Here is a 23858-nt window from a genome sequence, read left to right as displayed (position 1 = left end):
GAGTGGCTTCTCGCTATGACGCACAGTTATGGAGAAAATCCACAGAGAAGAACAGGTGTGAATTTGGACGCACTATGCGTCATTCTGGCCCAAAGGGTTAATCTTTGTTCTACACAAGATTTTTACATAAATATATTCATAAAATGAATATTTCTGTGTCAGTATTACTGAACTCACAGGATTCATTTCTATATTTTTTAAAAAAGTGACTTGTTGGACAGATTAAATGTGTAATTTAAAAATACAAATAACTTAGGAATTATTATGTGAAAGAAGCTAACATGCTAATGTTAGCTTGTAACAAGGCTGAATTTCTGCTCTCTGTTTTCAAAATAGAAGTTTTAAGTTTCTTTCTTTCTTATTTGTCAGTTATTTTAGTGTTACAAAGTAGGCTTCATGTTTAAAGTGGTGAATATTGAATTTCCTCTCAGATAATTTGCATTTATGGATGAAAAACTTATAAAATAAAATAAAGACATTACGTCTGTCCACATCATTTCTCCACAATAAAAAATAACACCTGCTTTCTCTGATTCATCTTAGTTCCACAAAAGAATTTAAAATAACTTTAGTCATAAAATAAATGTCTAATTGTTTCTGTAATGTTTTTTTAAAAAGTGACTTGTTGGACAGATTTATTGTGTGATTGTTAAATATAAATAAGTTATAAATTATGTAAAAGAAGCTAACATGCTAACAATAGCTTGTAAAAAGGTGCGATTTCTGCTGTCTGTTTTAACAGTAGAAGTTTTAAGTTTCTTTCTTTCTTATTTGTCAGGTCTTTAAGGGGTTACGTAAAGGTGTGATTGTTTCTGTGTCGGTATCACAGAACTCACAGGATTCAGAAAGATTGTTTTTATGTTTTTTAAAGTGATTTATTCAACAGATTAAATGTGTGATTTTAAAATACAAATAAAGTATAAATCATTGTGTGAAAGAAGCTAACATGCTAACGTTAGCCTGTAAAAAGGCGGGATTTCTGCCCTCTGTTTTCAAAATAAAAGTTTAAAGTCCTGCGCGCTTCGCCTCCCCCTGGTTGCGCATTTCCGTTGCCACACGTCACTTCCGGATGTCAATATGCGGCTTGGTGCGGCGCTGGGGAAACGGAACCACTGGAAAGATGTAAACGGAGGACCCAGCGATCAGCAGCCTCACCGAACACACTAAACGTTACGTCCCGGGAACCCGCCGCTCCGCGCCGACACACGAAGCACAGCGAGCGGCCTCTCGTTGAGCCTCCGTCCCCCGAAGCAGCGGAGCTCTTTGCCTTTAGCAGCCATCTTTTGTGAGAGAATGTACGGGGCGACGCGGCGGGCCTGCTCGGGCTCTGGCCGGGGCCGGAGCCTGCTGATGCTGACCACCGCGCTGCTGCTGTCCGTTATCGGGCTGCTGTCCGGGCTGCCCGGCTTCACCGAGGCGAAGGAATGCGACAAACCGTGTATGAACGGACAGTGTAACACCGCCACCGGGAACTGTGTGTGCTTCCCCGGCTGGGTCGGGGACCAATGCCAGCACTGCGGAGGGAGATTCAGGTACAGTGATCCGGATAAAGCTGCTCCTGTCTGTCTCGAGGTTCTGATGGTGTGTGTGTGTGTGTGTGTGTGTGTGTGTGATGCTGTGGGCCCGGTGTGTGTGTGAGCTCAGAGACAGGTGTGTTAGTCAGAGAGCTCACCTGAGAGACCATCACCACTGTCAGGGTCAGGTGATGTGGTTCAGCAGGTGAACTGGGACTGATCAGGTTTTATTAGAGATGAGGAACAAATTCAATTTAACACCATATCGCGATGGTTGTGTGTGTCAATATTGTGTCATCACACAGACACCAATTATTTATTTTTTAAATTATATTAATTATTAATATGTCAAATTCAAATTAAACTTCAGGTAGAATAATATAGTAAATTGCTTTTTTGGTTCACCACAAACATTTTGCTGCAAATAAAATGCAAATAAAACGTTCTAATTCAATTAAACTGTTGACATTTACAAAGTTTTCTTTTCAGGGACATCATTTACAGTTTTAAAAGGCAATATATCACAACACATTTAAAATCAAATTAATATTATATCATGACTGATGTATGGTGATAACATCGTATGGTGGAGCCTCTGGTGATTCCCACCTTTAGATTTTATATCTTGGACTCTTTAAATATCAGCAGCCAGTCACCGAAGATCTTACTACGTTGTTAACAGCTGTCAAATGTGCTTTACATAAAACATTTTTATAGGTCTGAGATAATGTGGTCCCAAAACTTCCAAGGAAGCCCCTAACATCCAACATCTGCTGCTGCTGCATTTATTGTAAAAATGTTTTTGGAGTTATGAAAGTCATTTTTTTTTGTTAGCAGTATTTTGGTCACACTGTCCGGAGCTCTCACTTATAAGTGTCGCACATAACGAGCTGAAGTTGTGATCTAATAAAACAGACCTGACGGGCAGCTGTACGATGACACGCTGCCTCACATCCTTAAAAATCAATTTGAATTTATTTATTTATGTCTTTTATTGTTTAGTATTGTTAATTTTATTTCAGTCAGTTTGTTTCAGTGTTGTCTTCTGTCCAACTATACAGCTGTGTCACCTCTTCAGTCTTTGTATCCTATTTTTCAGTTTTTATTCGGCTGTATTATGTCGACGATTTGATGTTTTTTAGTTCAGAAAAAACAATAAAAATGACTGATTATTACACAGAACAGCCTTGACGGGAGAAACTTTGACCCAGGCTTATGAACATTTTGGCGACAGTGAATTGGCCACAAAGGTGCTGAGGTGAAGCCTGACTGTAGAAACTGCACAGTATTTTTTGGCGCCATTTTTGGCTTTTGTCCGTACGCACATTAGAGTTGCACAATAATAGCAGCACATCATCGGTATCAGCCGATAATGAATTTTTAAAGTGAACACCATGCTTTATCTTATTTTGCACAATTTCACATTTTTACAAACTTTTGTATTTCATGTTTCCATCAGCTGCTGGACCGTCATTGTGCATCAAGAGACTTGATGATCACTAATATTAGGTGGGGGAAAAGTGTATATATCGATATCTGTATCGGTTATTGGTCAAATAGGTTGTTACATATCGGAAAAAAATCCATTATCATGCAACCCTAATTTTTTAGTATAAATCCTACGCATTGTTTTATAAACCTTATTTAGTTTGAATCATTGTTTTGTTTTTTCTAAGTGACGTGGTTAGTGTGTGTCCAGGTCACATGATGCTCTGTCCCGTCTGATATAATGTTAGCTAAGCTAAGCGTCTGTATAAGAAGAAACCACACAACAGTATTTTCCTACATGCACATGTCACTCAGTCTGTTTTCATGACAACAGAGAAAACAGATTTATATAAATCCCTGTAAACATGTCAGTGTGAGTGAAATGGTCCTGCAGTGAATGTGTCACAGTGGGACTAACACACCCAGATCATGTGACTCCTGCATGTATACAGTCAATCAGACCCAAACTGGCTGAGGCGCTCTGAGCATGCTCCACAGTTTCCGCCCCGGGCTTTGACCCGGAAGTCCAATAGCATTAAACGCACATACTTGGCTCAATAAATGGATTCCCCTCCCGTGCTTGTATACTGGGACAAGGACAGTAGGCCAGTTAAATGTCCTCGTCCAGCTGGGACTGTAGAAACACTTCACTGTGACTGGAAACTGCTGCTGATCTCTAACCCAGATCACAATAAAAAGGTTACGTTGATATGAAATAATGAAATGATCATAACATTAACTCAGCAACCAAAAACACAATTGTGTAGTAAATAGTGAACCATCACTGTTTATCATACGCTGAATAAATAAAAGTAGAAATTTTATTCTGTTATTATGTGTCAGCAGTGAGGAAGAGGAGGGTTACTAGAGGAGTTTACCACAAACAAAAGTGTATAATTGTTATTTGATAAATAATACTAAATAAATAATATTATAGTAGAGCACATGTGTTCAGCACACTGTGCATATGGAGACAAAAACAGAAGTTAATTTGTTAAATTTATTTTATTTTCAACATGTTGCAGCATCTGACTTCGTCCATTCAAATAAATATCATAAATGATATGTCACATGTAATGATGTATAAATGGTGTGTAATTAATAGACAGATGTTAGACAGAAGTTTGATACATAAACTTTAGGTTGTGGTTCCCAACTGGTGGGTCGCAGTTTAAAAGTGGGTCACATGTTTATTGTGAATGGACAGCAGCTGACTTGTGAACATGTCATGTTTGTAAAAAACACTTTATTTTAATTACAGTGAGTTTCTCACACACAGCTTTTATTTTGAAATGCCCTTTCTTCTTGTAGAGTGACTGACTAACAGAAAGCTTCTCAACAGAGACAGCAAACTAACTCGACGACATGTCTAAACACAAGTGTGACACTGAGTTTATTAAACAGTGTGGACTCTGAACTAATGACTGAGGAGACATCTGGACCAGCTGGAGACCAAATAATCTCAGAGTAACTGAGCAAGAAGTGTTGCATCTGTCCCCAGTCTCCCCTACTTGATGCATTCAGGTAAAATTGGACATTTTACTGAAGTGAACCCAGAATGTCTTCAGACAACCAGCTGTCATACAGTCAGGAGTTCTGCTATCGTGTGCCGTCCTGTAACATTACAGACATTTAAAGTCTTCATGTCACTTAAAGAATATTTAAGATGATGCAGTGAGTCCATGTCAGCATCACTGTAACACACACACACACACACACACACACACACAGTAGAAAATAGGGGAGACTGGGGACAGCAGCAACACTTTTTGGGATCAGTATCAGTACATGTTTTGTGTTACAGGTACAGAGAGGGTAACAAATGGTGTGAACATCCCCTCTTCCACCCAGTACCGACACTTTTTGCATTTCTCAGTTACTCAGAGACTGTTTGGACTAAACCCACCAAATGTTTAAATATTAAACGTACATCCGTCTGTTAATCACCCACATTATTTAAACATGATTACATGTGACATATCATTAACAATATTTATTTGAATGGAAGAAATCAGATGTTAGAATACATTAAATTTAATAAATTAACTTTTGTTTTTGTCATAATAAACACAGTGTTCTGAAAACATGTGTTGTTGTACTATAATATTATTTATCTAAATAATAATATTGTCGTATTATTGATTTATTTCATATTATTTATCAAATAACACCTGTAGAGTTTTGTTTGTGGTGAACTCCTCTGTTAGTGAGAGCGTTACCTCTTACAAATATTTAGGAACCTTTATTGATGAACATCTTAAATTAGCTGTAAACACTTCAGATACTGTGAAGCGAGGTAACAGAGAATTAAACTAAATCCTTTCCCATCAGTCCCGTCATCCTCCGATGTTTCTATCAGTCTTTTATGGAGAGCCTGTTGTTTTTCATTTATCTGCTGGTTTCACATTCAAAGACACAAACTGTCTAAATAGACTCAGTGAAATCTGCTCTAAGATCAGACAGCAGTGACACAACGGGAGGTGACTGCTTTCTGCAATCAACAGATCCTCCAGAGAGCTGCCAGTATTTTAGCTTCTTCTGGAAAATATTTCCTTGCAGGTGAATTTTCTCAGGATGTCGTTACGTTTTACCTTCTTATAAAACTGACTGCTGTTCAAAATCTTTCATTCCCTCTGCAGTTTGTCTTTTTAATTCTCTGTAAATATTTTTTAGCATTTTTTTTAAATCTCTTTTATTGCTAATCAGTTTATTAACGTCTTTTACTATTTATAGATTCCTTTATTTTGCTGAACTCCTCGACATATTTTTTATTTTTATTCACTACTCCTGTGGTGTCTGTGTGTTACTGCATGTTACTGTATGTTACAGTGTGTGTGTGTGCACGGTCAGCTGTTCAGACAAATTGGACCTGGTGGGATTAATAAAGTCTGAATCTGAAACTCCTGACGCACTGAAAACAAACAGAATACAGTTTCTACTTTTAATGATTAATCTAGTGGATGATGAACAATAATGTCTGACTGTTTATTAATGGCGTGTTAATAAGAATAATAAGGTCACGTTCATATGAAATAATTAAATGATCACGTTATCACATTAACTCCAATAGTTAAGGAGCTCACACTGACTTGTTGTGTATAAATGTCGGCTGCATATTTTAACGTGATCTTGTTTTTAGTTTTTGTAAATGCATCCATGTGCCAGTGCAGCAGACAACAGTTGAGAATATTTGGGTGAACTCTCCTTTAATTTAACCACAGTGACGTGTGCATGTTGGTACATCCTGTTGGACCATGTTGTGTTTTGATTCATCTGTTCAGAGACGCAACAGCTGTTATTTTTCTGTCATGAATCATCTAATATTTTGGGCATTAGTCGCTTTATTTTACTTTGTGTTTTTATAGACAGTTACGGTTATTTATTCACAGTCAGGTTATGTCTGAAGACACAGCGCTCCCTGTGGTTGTATTGTGAGGACGGTGAGTTGTGGCGTCCCCTCAGCTGAGTGTGCATGGAGGCACTGGCCGCTGCAGATCAGCAGAAAGCGTGGCTCAGGGTTCAGTGTTTGACTGTTTGTGTCTTTCAGTGTTTTACGTGACTCTGAGATACAGCAGGTGACCTGATGATGTTTGACCCACTGACACGTTCAGATAACTGTTATAAAAGGATGACAGCAGGTCAGAGGTCAAACGCACGCACACACACTGAAAGCACTCTGCGTTTTTACAGCCGAGACATCGAGGTTAGTGCTGACGGTCTGACGGCGGGAACATCTGAGAAGTGGGAGGAGAGAACGACCCCGTCCTCTCTGTCTCTGTCTCGCACCCTCTCTGCACACTGTGTGGGCCCCAGTGTGATCTATTCAAAACACAGTGATGTCCTGCGTTATAGCTGCGTTACAAACATGGCAGTGTGCAGATGTCAGATGTCAGTGAGAATCTTGAGACAGTCTGTGCAACACGTCTCGTCCTCTGTGACACTTCGCATGACTGGAGTTTGCGTTAGTGATGCTCTGCTGAGGAAAACTGTCTCCTGAACTTGACGACAACTTCATTTGGACTAAATCAGTGATCAGTACACTGTTTTATACACAAGAACACAAAGAAGCATTTAATCAGAACTGACTTCCTCGGGTCGACCTCAGACAGAAATGTTACACATCTGCTTTCTGTCTTTTTTCATTCTTTAGCGAGCTGATCTTGTTCCAACATTGTGATGAGCTAGCATTTGTGTGTTGAGCTCCAACATGTCCGTCAGAGTGCGTCCTGCTGCCAGGCCTCTGCTTAATGTGTGTTTTAGGAGAAGCAGACGTTTTTTCCTCTTTTTGAAAACGTGATCTTGTGTGTCGTGCTGTGTCAGCGCAGTGCCAGCCTGCCAGGTCGTAAAGCGGAGCTGGTAGGGGCCTGCGGTGTTATGCATCCCTGGAAATCGGTCACGGTCAAGGAAAGGGAAGCTGGAACTATTTGCACATTAGCACGGCTGATCGGCGAGCATATCCGAACAGGTAAAATGGAGGCAGCTGAATGAGGCTGCTGAGCTGCTAATGCTTCAACGACAGGGCTGAGTGCTCTCTGGATGAAAGAGCTCGTCTTGGTCGTGGTTTAAAATCTGCGAGCTCGTTGCACTCAGGTATTAATTGGAACGGTTTGTCACTGTGGGGAAATCATCACTGGCCACCAGCTGCATCCTGGGTAACGTGGCGGCTCAGATGTTGGCCTGGAAGTCCTGGTTCAGGTGGAGCTGAAGCTGCTGTCAGGGATTATTTTCATCACTGAATCATTGTCGTTTTTGAAAATGTGATTAGTTGCTGAGACATTTGATTGTCAGAGTTAAGAACCACTGTGACGCCATTAAAACAAGTTCACAGTTTGGTTATGGTTCATAAAAGATCACGTTGTTAGAGCTGCCCCCAGACAGTCGACCAGGACGGTCATTAGTCGGCAAGATTTCATTGGTCGCTTGTCTGACGTTAAGGTAAAGCAGTGAAAATGCTCTCAATATAGTGTACACTTAAACTGATATTGATTTATTTAGGTGGCTAAAACACATCTTGTCACTGACTCGTCCACAGCAGCAGATTAGCCTCCATGTCACACTCCTTCCTGCTTCTCCACACTGGGGCGTGCCCACTGACATGTGCTGTAGGTGATATACTGTCTGTGTAAAAGTACCCCATACAACCCTACTTCTAACATATCTGAGCCATCTCTTTGTATCTGGAGTTGGTGTCTGAGCACAGTGTTGGCACTGCCTACAGGGCCGAGGGCCGAGGATGAGCGGCCCCTGTGGGGATTATTAAAGCTGAACTTTAGTTTTGTCGGTTGTTATTAAGTTTCTTCTCCAGCTGAACTTTTAAAAGCAGCTGACCGGCGTTTAATCATCTGTTTCTATTCTGAACCTCAGCTGTGTAGGAGAGTGTAAAGATGGAGTCTGTCGGAGAGGTTGTGGTGCTGTTTCCTGTTTGCTGGAGGACTGATAGTCTGACCCTGAGCCTCACTAATAACACCGCAGGGCTCTGACATCACAGTAAAAGGCCTCAGCTCTCCTGCGCCACAGCGTGCAGCGTTATCAGCGATGCTCCGTCGGGCTAATTATCATTAAATGCGATGGTAAACTTTGAGCTGCGTGGTGCCAGATCTGCCCGGGATCAGGCCTGTGTTGTTTTGTTCCCGCGGTCAAAGGGCCGATAGTTTTTCGGGGAGAGTCTGCGGTCCACGGCCGTGTTTAGCATACAGACAATGCCACCATACAAGGCCGGCTGAATGCTGGTAAAAGCAGCTTTCTGTGGCAGCGTCCTGCCAAGATGGAGTCCCCACTCGCCATGAGGGCCAAAATCAATATGAAGGAGGCGGGACAGAAACAGACGAGTGTGTTCTGTTGTTGTTTTATGGCATCAGGATCAGATTTGTTTTTAATCTGAGGATATTATGAACTTGTGGTTGTGAGTGTGTGACTCTTTCCCACGGGACTCAGAGAGGTGATCTCTGACAGTCTGGGCAACATGGCTGAAATCAATATCACAGTATCAATGCAGATATGTTCCTGATGTTTGTGACAGTACGACAGATGTCTGCAAAATCAAGTTGTGCTCCACCCACAAACCAAACCTTAACTTACTGTCTTTACCTTTAAACTGTCAGCTCACCCTGATTCACAATAAAACAAGACAACAAACACATTTCCTTCATTTCATTTATTCATTTATTTATTTGGATCCCCATCAGGGACTCTTCTGTATTTATCAGAGGAGAGAGGAGGCTGAGGTGTGACACTCCCTGAAGCTCCAGATATTTTTCCTTGACACTCCCTCCACCATAAATGAGTTATCAGATTTTTAATACTTACCCTTTGATGTTTGAAAGGTCAAAGTTGAAGATGAAATCCTGGAGTTGGAAAAAGCCTCAGTTTTTAACTCTTGTCGTGCAAACAAAAATGAGACGTAGAATAAAGTGATTTTGATCACATATCACTATTTTAAGCTCAGATTGTTGTGTGAGTGTTTTGTTTGTTTGTTCTTTGATGAAGGAAGCGTTCGTCACACACAATGTGTCCAAGAACTGTTGGCAATTGAGAAATCCAACAAAAAATTCTGTTTTTACAGTTTCTGGCTGATAACTGGTGTCATTTTGCAGATTATTTAAGAAAACATGCAGGTGTGGCTCATCACGTTGAAGGTGATTTTTAAATGTTTTTATTATTTTCTTTTTCTTTAAACAGGACAAACGGTCCCTTGAAAGTTTAGTGACCAGTGGAGTTTTTAAGATTTTGTAATAAAGATTGTTTTATGCAAAGGACATTTGTATTTACAAGGCATGATTTCTTTAAAAATGTATCGCAGAGAATTGGTTTATTGCCCAAATTTGCAAGGCATTTTCAAGGCGTTTTCTTCTTGCAAAAGCCAAAAATTGGAAAATTGGACAAAGTTGGAAGGCAAATCGCTAAAATTAAGAAGATACATTTTCTTCAAAACTTGCCAAAAGATAGCAACAAAAGTTTGGAATGCAAATTGCTCAAATTTGGAAGGCACATTTTCTTCAAAACTTGCCAAAGGGTAGCCCCACCATTTGGAGACTAGCCCAAATTTGAAAGGCTTTAAAAATTGGTGGTAAAATAAACATAAAATACAACTACTCAAAGTTGTATGCCCCTTAAAAAAAGCCCCTCCCCAGTGCTTAAAACATATGTGACACTACTTTAAACAGTGTTAGTGTTTGGTTTGTCTGTTTTGGGCTACTGTAGAAACATGGCGGTGCAACATGGTGATCTCTGTAGACGAGGACCTGCTCCCTGTGTAGATATAAACGACTCATTCTGAGGGAACCAGAACACACAGATTTTATTAAATTTGATTAAAATCCTCCACACTCTGTAGAAAGTCATCTGTAGTTGTAGAATCAGAGTCAAACTGTCATCAATGTTTGTGATTCTCAGAGACACAAACTGTAAAACGCTGTCTCTGTATTTATGTGAAAAGCCACATTAATCTGGTTAACCATCGCTCAGACCTAAGTGTTCATCGTAGCGTTGATGAGTGTTGCCTTCAGGCCGAACTGTATCTGATACTGACTCTGATCAGATTATGGCTACAAAGAGCAGCTTTATGCTCCGCGGCACAAACGGTCCCAAAGACACACAACTGTGCTGTTTTATTAGTGTAACATTGGGGCCAGTGCAGACATCAGATTGTTTAGTAGTAGGGTCGCAGTTAGGACACGGGGCGGTGGTGAATACATGCCTTGTCCCTGCCGCTCAGAGACACTGTGAGCGTCCAGATCATGGTCATGTCTTGGCACCGACTCTGACCGACTCCCCAAACGTCTCATGCAGTTATTGTATATCTAATAAAGTCACTGAACGTCCTGCTCATCTTTAATCGCATATCGATGGCGCATGGTTTTGTCTTTTGAAGTGTGCCGGTGACATCGTGAAACAAACTCCATCATCCGAACACTAGAAACAGTTCCCATGATGACATCATGTGTCAGGTGATCTGACATCATCTGGAGCTTCTTCTTTTTTTCTTTTTATAAGTAGTGACATTATTTTTGAGCCATGTCGCCCCGCCCAGGTCCTCAGAGAACTCTACATCAGATTCAAGCAGCTGCAGAATTATATGTACCTGTGTTGTTATAATGATGAATGCCATGGTCATCAGGAGTTGAAAGCTCGGCCAGCTGATCCTAATTAGCATCAATAAACGGCCCGTCAGTCCCCATAAAGGGCCCTGAGACTGCAGGGCCGTGTTAGCACACATGCTGAAGGAAAAGTTGAGAGAATTACGTCAAGAATTGCCAACTGAAACTTAAATCTACAGCGTGATGGACTCAAAACACTTCTGCAGGAAGTGAGCACCAAACGATCTGTCGTATTTAGTAGCGTCAGGAGTGGATATAGAATAATACAAGGAGGGCACAGCTGATGAAGAGAAAACAAATGAGACACTGACCACTGAACAGGAGGGTTACCTTCATCACTCTCTGAGAATAGATCCAGACACATTCCCTCCTCAGAGCTCCATGCAGCAGGAAATATTAGGGATGTGCCAGGTCATAAACCAGTATCATTTTTAATATGGTCAGAAGAACTTGTATCGTGATGATGGCAATTTTTCGACTTGTTGACACAATGACGTCACACCGTCAGGCACGGCAACAACAAGCGTGTGTGGAAACTAAATTGGGTTCAGTCCAAACGTGGGCGACCTCAGTAAATCAGTGGCGTTGTTGTTTGTCCTGAGACGAATGTTTAATGAACAGCCGGTACCATGTGACACAAGCTACAGTGAGAACATTTGCTTTAAGAGTAATTAGCAGCTGATTTGATTTGGCTGTACCATTTATATTTAACACAGAATCGTTATTGTTGTTGTTTGTAGATGATTTCTGTGAGTTTTGACTGACAAACTGTTTCCTTTATGTTCACATTTAAGACTGTAACACCTGTTCTGTCGCAGCTGTTGGGTCTTAAATTCAGTAATGAATCATTTTCCATATTTTATGATATCATCAAGAATATTTTATTTCAAAAACACCCTGAAATATCTTGATTTTATTTTAGGGTCATAACACTCATCCCTAGTAAACGTGCCACTGTGCCAGTCGACCGAGGGCCTGTAAATATCTCTGATTATTGGATGGCGTGATTCCAAAGTAAATGAAGTGTTAGTTTACTCTTTATTTATTTTAACAGACCATCATGCTTCAAAATAATGACAATAATTATTAAAAGTATTATAAATAATCATATAAACAGCTGTAGAACTGAAGAAGACACAAGGACCAGATATTTATCACACATTTATCAGATGTGTGTTTAATTTGTGTCGATTCTGATTTTACCAAAGAATAAATCCCCAAAAACTGTGAAGAACAGCTGGTGAACGAGGCCCAGTGCTCGGCCCTGATCAAACTCTCCTCGGTGTACCTTTTTAATTTTCTGTGAGTCGACTGATTGATTAATCTTTCAGTTTGAATCACTGAGGATCTGCAGTCCTCACCAGGGTTCAGTTTTAAACGATATATCTGGTCCACTGATGCACCGTGGATTCATCCGTCCTGACCTCAGAGCAACTCTGCTTCTGGTATTTTCCATCGTGCAGCTCTGTGCAGCCTTTGTCTTCGTCTCTTGTGTCGTCTGTGTATTCATCCTCATCATCCTCAGGCGTTCTCTGGAACCAGTTTGAAGGCCGACCTCGCTTCACTAAAGGCCCCGCTGAGCGACCAGCCTGCTGCCCTCTGCAGAGACTAACGGCCCCACTGCTGTGCTGCTGATTTATTCTGTTTTCAGCTGGCTGATGCCGAGGCATGTTGCCATTTTTACGCCATAATTTCCCCAGGAATTTTCCCTAATAGCCGCAGGTTGTCGTTAATCTTTAAGTATATATATCGATCTGAAATTAAAATCTTAACAGCTAGAGCATTTATTCTTTTTGCAGCCAAAAGCTAAGACATCACGTACGCTGACGATAGTACGCTACGTTACATGTGGTGCAAAAACAAGAGCATATCTCAAAAACGAAATGTAGAGAGTTTTTTTTGTTGTTTTTATTGTGTAAAATCTGATGAAAAAATTATTTTTGTATTTTTTTCTTTAATTTCACAGTTTCAGTACTTAGATCAGTTATTATGGTTTATTGACTTACATATCCTTTAAGCTCAGGTTTCACAGATTTTAGAAATACGAAGCATTGGAAGATACTCATATATATCAAAATACCAAATATGCATTGGCGGACTGTTTCTGTTGAGTTGGAAGGGTTAAGGCAGATACAGAACAGGATAAATTACAGGACATTAAAAACCCTCTCCTCAATCTGCAGCTGTAACTCAGGTGAAGCTCTGAGGTGCCAACGCTTGGCAACTTGGAAAATATCCACTTGCAAATAATTGATGAAATATTTATGATATAGTTAAACTGACTTATGGTTTCATGAAGCTCTTTTGGACGCTCAGACTTTGTTGATTTGTTGCCATGTTTGGTTCACAGCTCTCCTCCTCCTCCTCCTCCTCCTCCTCCTCCTGCTGCTGCTGATTGACTTCACATCATCCTGTGTCGTCTGATGTAACTCTGTAAATGTTTCTGGCAGCATGAAGAAGGGAGGAGAACATATTGGTTGTTGATTACAGAATCTGGTGGGATGATTTTTTGGAGTAATCACAGCGTCCCTCAGAAACATTTTGATATTAAGAAAAGTTTGTTTCTGCTAACGTGTTCAGAATCATGTGAGATGATCACATTATGTGTCCACCACTCTGTTGGGATATAACACAGCAATAAAAGTGTGATTTCCCCCAAAATATTCCCTAATAGATTTAAAGTCTCATCTCAGCAGCTTCCTGTGTTGGCGCAGATGGTCTGAGGGGAGAAGCCTCTCGCCTCTCGTCTCTTGCCTCTGTGGCGTTTACTCTCCGTCTGAGCATGCTCTGTTCGCCTCCTCTCTGTGCCGCTGAGCAGTTGTCACCTCTGAATGAGAGATGGTGTTTGCTCTGCTCTCAGGCTGCAGCACTTTGCCATTTGCAGACCACTTGGCTCTGCTGCAGGGAGACTGTTTGCACGCCGCCCGACGTCACTGTTGATGTAAAGCTGCGCTCGGATCAACGTGGGTCCAATAAAACGAAGGAAAGTCTCCTGCTGGATTGTTTTTTATCTCAGGACAGTTTTGATATCTTGTGACAGTTGCTCATTAACCGCTCGTCCATCACTTTACAGGACCAATAACCCATCTGAGGAACACCCTGTGCTTTAGATTGGTGACCTAGTTCAGGAAAACTTTGGTCTCTAGTTATTTTACTTTGCTCAGATCTCAGATAACCCTTGAACAAGAGAGGTTTTGTGTTCAATGTTTGATTAAAAATAAATAAATAAATAAATAAATAAAGGTAACTGAATATTTTGGTTATAAAACTAAAAAAATCATCATATTTAATTTCTAATTTAAAAGTCAAGCTGTGTCTCTCAGTATTATAGATAACTGGCGTGGCTGATGATGATTGAGAACTTAAATTGCCTAAAATCTGTGTTGATTCTGGAAATCAGTCAAAGGTCGTGGTAGGTTTGGAGATGGTTGGTGACCTTTAGTTAATGGTTTGCTTCATGGTTCATTTCAGTTCCCATTTTGATCCCAAACATGTTTCAGGTACAGATCGCTGTCCTGAAGTTCCCGTTACGTGTTTCCTCGTAATAACATGAATGCTTCAGTTTTTTTACTGCCGCATGGTTTCAGATGAACACAAAATGTCTGCCAGTGATAATGTCAACAGCTGCTGAGGCTTCTGCATTTAAAAAGTCACCGAATGGAGTGGAATTTATTATATTTATTTTGTGTAACTGCTTATCCTCCTCGGGGTCGTGGCTGGTCTGGAGCCAGCTGACATTGGAGTACATCTTGGACAGATCGCCTGACTGTCACAGGGCTGACACATGTGCCCTTTTCACACAGAGATGGCGCCGTAGAGCCGCTATGAAGTCCCCTTGTTACGCCTCCTTTACATTCTTACACAAATCCAAATGACGGCGGCATCATGTCGCTCTAGTGTGTGATGTCAGACAACATGATGACATCACAGAATCAAAACAGGCGTGACATGTAACACAACAGCGTCGGCCTCTGGTGTGACATATAACATACGTGTCAGAAGCTCTTTATAAACAATAACAATGACATCACATGTCAATAACAATCATTTAGCGTCCCTGTTATATGGCGGCTGATCTCGTCCTCTGCTCCGAGGGTAAGGAGCTCCTGGACCTCAGTGTTTTCACTATTTGTGGACATTTACTGTTCTTCTTCTTCTTCTTTGAGTTAGCTGCTAAGTGCTAACAGCTACTCTTTAAATCTCCCCCAGTGGGTCGCAAACATAACACGTCGCCCAAACTTCATACCCGTCCTGCTGGCTGTCTGGTTTATACAGAAAGCCAGCAAGACGGGTATGAAGTGCTGTTTCTACTTCCTGTGACAGAGTAAAGGTGAGAACACTCTGTCCCCCCACTCTACGATGGTACCGTATATAGAGAACAGCGAGGCGACATAATGGTGTGATATTCCCGCCTTGACAGGCAGCGTAAAAGGGACCTATGTAAAGGTGTAGTGGAGTAATGGCGTCCTGAGCAGAGAATGAAGTCACGATCTCTCTACGTGTGATGTAATCTGAGCTTTTCTGGGGTTCGTTGTGCTAATGTGGTCCAGCTGTGCGGCCATGTTAGTATTTGTGTGTATTTCACTGTCTGGCTCATTGCTGCCACTTTGCAGTGTGCTCAATCAGTATCTGGATTGTGTTGTCACAGAGGCATAGCACTCACGCTCTGGTCCCTCCCAGGGTAACACTGCTCTGTCAGCACTGTTACTGTTTTTGGTGCTGTTTATGTGGTTAGCACCGTTAGCTGTTAGCCACCGGCTCAGCCACCTCTGTGTTTTTTGCCTTTATTGTTAGGACAGGAAAGGTGGGAGAGGAGGGGGGAAACACGCAGTAGAAACTGAACCCGAGTTGCTACAAAGGACTCAGCCTCCATGTCAAAGACTGGTCAAGATAACACGTACTCTTTTGCATAGCGCTCTTTAACGATACTGGTGTCAAACGATAGCCAGCCGTAGTTATTTGAGTGAACTGCGCCTTTAATTGTTTTTATGTGGTCACTACTTTTAAAACATGAATTCATTTGTTTCAGAGGGATGTTTGTCCCCCAGCTGCAGTAGTAGTTGTAGTATTATTGGTTGTTCATTCTACTCAGTGTGATTTAAGAAAGCTCTAAACAAGCAGCAGTTTGAGTCGTGGTGTTGAGAGCGGCGGTGTGTCAGGTTCAGAGGAGTCAGGAGCCTCTCGCCCTCTGAGGGGGCTGTTTGTCTGCCGGCTGAGCGTCCCTGCAGGCCCCGGCTGTATTAGCACCGAGAGAGCTGTAATTACAGCGTTAGTGTAGTTGTTAGCTAACCGCTGAGACCTGCAGAGAGGAAAGAGCTGCTCTCTTAAAACACAAACAGTGAGGCAGCAACATTCAGCAGAGCCTTCTGATATCAGAACACTGAGCTGGTTACAGGAATAATTCCTGTGTGCTGGTTAAACTCTTTATTTGCAGCGATAGCAGAGGAGCATTGCTGTAACATAGAGTCATGTGTTTGGCCTGTAAAGTCCTCGTTAACTTAACAACACCCTTGGCCTTTGACCTTGAGCCGCCCAGCCCACACAGCTGGCCTGGCCTGCACCTCTGCAGCTATGGTTGCCGGCTAAACTTTTCAATAACAAGAAGTTGCAGCACACTTGTTGCCTAGCTGCGAATAAAAACCTTTGTTATGCAACACACAGCAGGGATCTCCCTGAATCTTCTGACTGTGTTATCAGGTCTGTGCTGCAGTCGTGAAATATTAACGCCCTGGTTTAGAAGTGGGATGATGTAAATAAAAGAAGAAGATTCATCTGAGACAAATTAATATTTAGTAAAAAGTCTTTTTGTTGTTGACACGGCGGTGCAGAGATCTGTAAGTGTCTCCTGCAGCAGTGAGTCCTCTGCAGACTGAAGCTGCTCAGAGACTGTTTTGGAGGGCTGTGATTGGGCGTGTCAGCGGACTCACGGCACCCTGAGACCTACATCAGTAATGATACAATCTGTGACTGCATCTAAGTGTCCCCTGTGGAGCTCAGCTCCTCTGCTGCTGTGTCATCAAGCTGGAATTGATCAGGCAATAACACAGGCCGGGCACCGTACTGTACTATTACACTGTTTGTGTCCGTCATGGTGTCAGCTTCACGTAATCATTTGCTGTGAGGTTTAATCATCTCAGCTCTCATGTTCTGCCGCCGAGCTGCATGTAGTGAAAAGGGAAGTTAGTGTTTACCTGCTGCTGACGGGCTCTTGTGTAACAACAGAGTGTGTGTGTGTGTGTGTGTGTTATCATATCTACATTACACGTCCCCTGTTCTTCAGAACTGGGTCAAATCACGTCAGACCAAAAAACCCATTTAATTCTAACTTATCAACATATTAATTCTGTTTTTGGGGTGAAATATTATTTTCAAAGGATTTTCATACGACATAAACATGATCAATAAAATATTTAGATCTGTTTTCTTTTATCTTCTTAACTTGTCCTGTGCCAGAAAAAAGCCTCGTTCCAACTTTTTTGAAACATGTTGCAGCATCAGATTCAGAATAAATAACTTTTATTCACAAAAAACCCATAAAGTTTATTAAATAGATCTTTTACTGTCACTGTGTGTTACACAACCAAACTTTGTTGGAGCAATCCAGTTGGCAGCATATAAATGTTTACACATGCACCGACACACACACACACACACACACACACACACACACATCCAGTTTCTTGTCTTTATACTTTTTTCAATTGAATACAGGTCTTAACAGATCTGTCAGTCATTGCGCTCTGTTTTTATGTCCCTGCACCGGCAATAATATAGATGACTTCTATAAGTCTTCACAAACGTCCACTGAAGAATAAACTAATTAGAATTTGGTGGACGAAGGTCAAAGGTTACTGTGACCTTACATCCATCTCCCTCCTTTAAACGCAATATCTCACGTAGATCTTGAGGAAATTTTGTCAAATTTGGCACAAACTTTACTCAGATTAACAATGAACTGGTTAGAGTTTGATGGTCAAAGGTCACTGGAACCTTGTCTGTCTCATTCCTGTGAACATGATATCCCAGGAACACCTTTAGAAATTTATTAAAACATTTGGCACAAACGTCCACTTGGACAGAAGAATGAACTGATTAGATGATTAGATTTGGTAGTCAAAGGTCAAGCGATGTGTGGTCGAATGTGCCGCAGCATCAGATTCAGAATAAGTGAAACCAGTAACTTTAATCAGTGTGAACATTAAATATCTTTAAACTGTGTTCAGTTGAATGTAGGTCAAAGAGGATCTGCAAATTATGGCGTCCTGTTTTTATTCAGATTTTACACAGTGTCACAACTTTATTGGAGTCGAGGTTGTAAATTTAATACCCTCAGGATTTTTTACTGCAGATAAAAATTAGAAAAGGTCGATTATTTTGTGTGAAATTTGAATGAGATTAAACTGATTTTCATCATTTAACAGTTTGATTGGTAAGAAAACACGATCCTGTGATAATGACGAGTTCCACATGGAGACACTGAGCTGTCTACTCTTGTTATTCCTGCCTTTTAATTCCCTCAATGTTCTCAGTCACACTTCTCAGTGCACATGTTGAACGTTCTTGTATAAAGTCTGTAACTCTCTGTGTGTGATTCACGGGGAGTCATTGGTGCCATCACTTGTTTCACCTCACTTACCTGCAGCATCACGTCACACCCGGACTGCTGCTGGAGCAGAGGACACAGTTTACATCTTCATCTTTAACCTTGAATCTCTCTTCTCTCCTCTTCCTCTCTTTCAGGTTGACGGGGCCCTCTGGTCACCTGACTGACGGTCCAGGAAACTACAAGTACAAGACTAAGTGCACCTGGCTGATCGAAGGACAGTAAGTAGAGAGCAGATCCAACACCAGGGGACACATACCAGACCAGGACTTTGCTGCTGTTTAAAGACTTTCTGAAAGAGTCTACTGAATTCTTTAATCAGCTCAGAAAACCTTTGAGAGCGTCTTGTAAATGAAAAGATAAGGGACGTAGTTTTCAGTAAAATGACGTATATTTAGGTGGATTTCTTTTGGTTGAATGAGTTTTGTTTCAGAAGGGGAACCTTTTTTTGTGGCTGAGCCTGAGACAGAAGGACCGAGCAGTAAAAACATACTTTGGAGTGATCATGGTGTAACAGACTACCTGTAGCACCTGATTTTATTCAGACAGTATGAATATGTTGTGCACAGTTGAGAGACAGATTGTGAAAACCGAGGCTGCGAGGCAGTTTGTCAAAGCTGCTCATAATAATTGTTGTAGACTGGCTGTGCTCTGCAGTCCTTCACTGAGATACCGTCCAGCGTTCGGACCGTACAGGATCCGCGAGATGATGGATGAACATAAACGGCAAAGTAACTGTGAGAAATCCAATACTCCTGCTCTATTGTTTTAGTCAGCATAACCACGCCACCGAGGATCGATTCACAGCCATGAGTCTTAATTTTTCTTGGCTGCCAGCTCATCCGAACCCAAACTCTTTGATTACATTTGCATTTCAGGCGTTCGGCCAACATTCAGCGGGGGATTAACCATGAGTGACTTTGTCGGGGCTCATGAGGTCACACTCATGTTTCCTTCGACCGGATGTGTAGATGTTTCAGGGTTTTGAACTTGTGACCGTCCTCTTCCTGTATAGCTTCTGTAATCACCAGGCCGCCCTGTCGTCCTGCGTTTTCATTACGTCCTGATGGCACGTTAATATGCCGTCTTGAGACCTCAGCTCGTTCGTAACAAGAGGTTAATGCAGTGACATGTGCGCCGTATGACAAGGAGGGCTCTGAGGCCTCGTCCATACGTTCAGTCTGCAGTCAGTGTGTCTGCAGCGGCCTGAAGTGACTCAGACTGAGTGAAGCTGGCTGTGCGCTGTGTTTGCCTCCACGCTCTCGGGGACCGCGGCGGTAATTGCTGATGTAGAATAGGAGTTTCTTTGTCAGATCCCTGAAGTCACTCTGTACTTCAGATTTATTATTTACTGGTCACAAGCCTTCGTCTCTAATCAAACCTCGAGGCTGCCGCTGCCTCCCTGTAAAATTATCCAGAAGAAAAATGTGAGCATTCATAACATTTCCTGTACATCGTAGCTTCACTAAATGGGCCTTTTGTGTGTTCTTCCCTCCTCTTTTGACTGATTTATTATGAACCAAATTTAGAGTAGACACAGTTTCATGAATCTCATGAATGTCTTTAATCCAAATCGAATTAAACAAGCTTGTTTTTCTTGTTTTTCTGTTTGCTGTCTTAAATATAAAGGCCATGGACGCTTAGTTTATTCATACTGCACAGTAACCTACTGTATCTGTGAAATGAGGCAATGCAGCTCTGTCAGATTTATTATTTGACACAGATAACAGAGGAAAATAAAAGAATATAAGGTTAATTTTTAGACAGTGAAGACAATGGAGTAGAGGCCCTGCTGGGTCTTTGTGGTGATCACACACAGGTTCACTGTGTTTATTCCATCTTGTGAAGGCTCTTTGTGAGGGTGCAATGTGGTCCCAATATAAAATCTAAAATGCAAGTCTCCTTCGAAAACAGTCCCAGGCACCCTGCAGGGGCTCTGCAGAATCCCCTTTATTTTGCAGTATGTATTTAAAATGACCATCTTCCTTCTTCTTCAGGGACTTTGTCAGTGGTAGCGTACACACCTCTATTGTGTGACACTGGCCTCTTTTACTCAGCCAGTACAGGTTGGGAATATCACGCAGTTATTCTGCGTCGCTGTTTTGTATTAAAGGTACAATTGTGGAACGAGGGACAGAGTTGTTGCGACTTAAAGCCGTCACAGGAGGTAGTTACAGCACCGGAAGGATGTCTGTATAAACAGGACAGCTGCAGGACAGGTGTGACGTTTTGATGACGTCTTTTGTGTGCGACCCACCGCAGGAGATTTAAAAAGTAGCTGCTAGCAGCTAGCAGCTAACTCAAAGAAGAAGAACATCAGCTGTTGGCAGCTAGCAGCTAACTCAAAGAAGAACAGTAGCTGTTAGCAGTTAGCAGCTAACTCAAAGAAGAAGAAGAACAGCTGTTAGCAGTTAGCAGCGAACTCAAAGACGAAGAACAGCAGCTATTAGCAGTTAGCAGCGAACTCAAACAATGAGGTCCAGGAGCTCCTTACCCTCCGAGCAGAGGATGAGATCAGCCGCCATATAACAGGGACGCTAAATGATTGTTATTGACATGTGATGTCCTGATTATATTAGGAAACAATACAGAGCTGGCTAACATTAGCCCTCCTGAGTGTCACTACATGTCCTTAACAGTTCATAATCAGATTCATGTAGCCCACAGTACTACTGGAGCCAACAGGAGCTTGAGACGCAGCTGACTGACAGAGACATGATCTGTCAGGACACCAGTAACTGGGAAAACAAATGTGCACATTTAGATTTTAAAAAAAAAAGACGTCAGTCAACATCACATAATGTGAGTTTCTTAATCAGGTGGAAGGATTTGTCAGTCAAAGGTGAAACAACAAAGATATGATGGGTCATAGTTTGATTTGCTGTACCTGATGCTTTGACCTCTGGCTCCATGAACGCTGACTCTGATGTCACGACCTTTCCTTCTTCATAGTTTCCTTGGAGGGTGTACTGAAGGGAAGGATGGAGGAGATGAGGGCAGGGGCAAACTAAAATGATCAAGAAGGAGATAAAAACAAAGTCAAGGCCAACCTGATCCCCTCCTTATGTACACATGATAAATTCCTCTACAGCCTGGTTCACAGTTTACTGTTCATGATGACAACCACGTATTAACTACAACTATACCAAATATTAGACCATTAGGTTTCTGTTGATTTAATCATTTATCCTGTGATGTAATGCAAACACAGATCCAGGGCAGGAGGAAACCGTCGACAGACAAATGCTCGTACTGTTCAGCTGTATGTGGTGAATGTTTGCACCGTATCAGCTGTTAATTATCCACCTGTCATGCTCTTAAAGCCCCATTTATTCTGCTCATGTGGTGAAAGTGGGAGTTGTGTTTGGTGAAACAGTAACTTTGTGTGCAGTGAATGTGACAGTGAAGGTGAGTGAGCAGGGATTTACAGGTTTGTTCAAAACATTAACGCTTCATATTTAACAGGTGAAGTTAATCTGTTGTACAGTGATGAAGGTGACAGGTGCTCTTATTCCCAAAGGTTCCCTCACACAGACCTCAGATCAGCGCTGAGGTTTATCTTCAGAATACAGTTTGTCAGCACTCCACACTCTGTTAAACTGGGGCTGCTGTTGGTTAGTCTTTTGTTTAGGAAGGTTTTTAACTGAGTGGAATTACCCAGAAGTCTCTGAGTGGCAGCCATGACAGGAGCTGGTCCAGTTGTATGTAAGGATGCTTCAGTGCTTCCTTTTTTGTCTCCTTTAGCATTGGATACACTGGACCTTCCTGTATGAAAGGAAAGAACATAATGCTGTCACGCAGTTCCTGTCGGCAGCAACATTTAAACCTACAGTATCTAATTTCCTGTCGCTACAGGTCTCTCAATCAAAACAGTAACAAAAGTGGTTTCTCCCGAGTTAAGTTGGATTTATACTTTTATCATTTATACTTCTGTGCCGTACCTACGCTGTAGCCTGACGTGCAACTCTCCAGAAATGTAACCACACGTCACAGTGACGCGGACCTCCTGTGTGTCTCTGTAAGCTGAAACCATTTCCCTCAGTGGAAACAAAGCTTTGATTTACTTTAATTTCACAGATAAGAGCATTGTAAGTCCTGTGTGTGATTTATCCTGGCTTCATATCTGTAGAGAAAAACTCCGCTAGCTGCTAGGCTAATTTATACAATGTAAAATGCCATAGGCTTGTGCTATTAACGTTAGCATGTTGTATTTGTGGGGAAAATGTGTTTAGTGTAAGACAGTTGTTTTGTCAGTGAATCTTGTGAGCTGTAATGGAGCTGATTGTCTTAACGTTACCTTTGTTGCCGTTGTCCCTGGTTTCATATAAGTGGAGGAAAACTCCACTAAAACTCCGCTAATAACGTTAGCATGTTGTATTTGTGGGGAAAATGTGTCCAGATAAAGACAAGTGTTTGTCTGTGAATGCTGCGAGTTATAGTGAAGCTGATTTGTGTTTGAAACTGTCTCTATTAAGACATGTTTAATGTGTGTTTAATGTGCGTTTAATGTGCGTTTTGAATCAGTTAAACTTAACAGCACTTCACAGAAACACCACAGCCAACTAGTTTTTTTTGAAAGGGGGAAAGAGGGAGGATGGCATGCAGCAAAGGACCGTGGACTGGAATTGAACCTGTGGCTGTTGTGGCAAGGATATAGCCTTTTTACATGGGGCGCCTGTTCTACCTGCTGAACTATTGGCCCGTTATTCTGGCCAGAATTCTAAGAAACTTGGTGCTGTACAGCAAATCAGCCTGTGTTTTGTCCAGTTCTGTGCAGAACCATTGTAATCAAGGATGTATCATCAACGGAAGGCGTTGCACAGTGGAAAACAAAAGTAAACAGCAGTAGTAAACTTGTGGATTACATTGATTACCAGCAAACTTTTGGTCTTTTATTACCAGAATTTGTTTCTACCCTAAATAAATCCTGGACCAACTACTGATGAAACCACTGCATGCACTTTTTTCCTGATGACTTCTCACTTGACTTCTAACCTGTGGAATATGACACGCCCACTGATGTCGTCACAGTTTGCACTTCAGGTCAAGGAGAACCTGGTACTTTTTGGTTCCAGCTGAGGGTCATACTCACGCAGAACGAGCTGCAGCGTCGCGAGCAGCATTTTGAGTTGAGCATAAAAAAGGTTTTGTGCTCAG

General features: G+C 41.7%; 1 protein-coding gene across 2 annotated transcripts in view; it reads left to right on the top strand.

Moving 5' to 3' along the window:
* Positions 1 to 1050: 1050 nt before the first annotated feature.
* atrn (attractin) overlaps positions 1051 to 23858 on the top strand; it is a 225786-nt gene continuing 202978 nt past the window's right edge. For both annotated transcript variants that reach the window (XM_078175381.1, XM_078175380.1), the window contains exons 1-2: positions 1051 to 1532; positions 18839 to 18922. In XM_078175381.1, coding sequence (XP_078031507.1) covers positions 1294 to 1532; positions 18839 to 18922 — 323 coding nt within the window. In that variant the 5' untranslated portion in view covers positions 1051 to 1293. The remainder of the gene's footprint in view (positions 1533 to 18838; positions 18923 to 23858) is intronic.

Source organism: Epinephelus lanceolatus, chromosome 15 (genome assembly GCF_041903045.1).
Source record: "Epinephelus lanceolatus isolate andai-2023 chromosome 15, ASM4190304v1, whole genome shotgun sequence".
Lineage (NCBI taxonomy): Eukaryota > Metazoa > Chordata > Actinopteri > Perciformes > Serranidae > Epinephelus > Epinephelus lanceolatus.
This window is presented reverse-complemented; position numbering and strand designations above follow the sequence as displayed.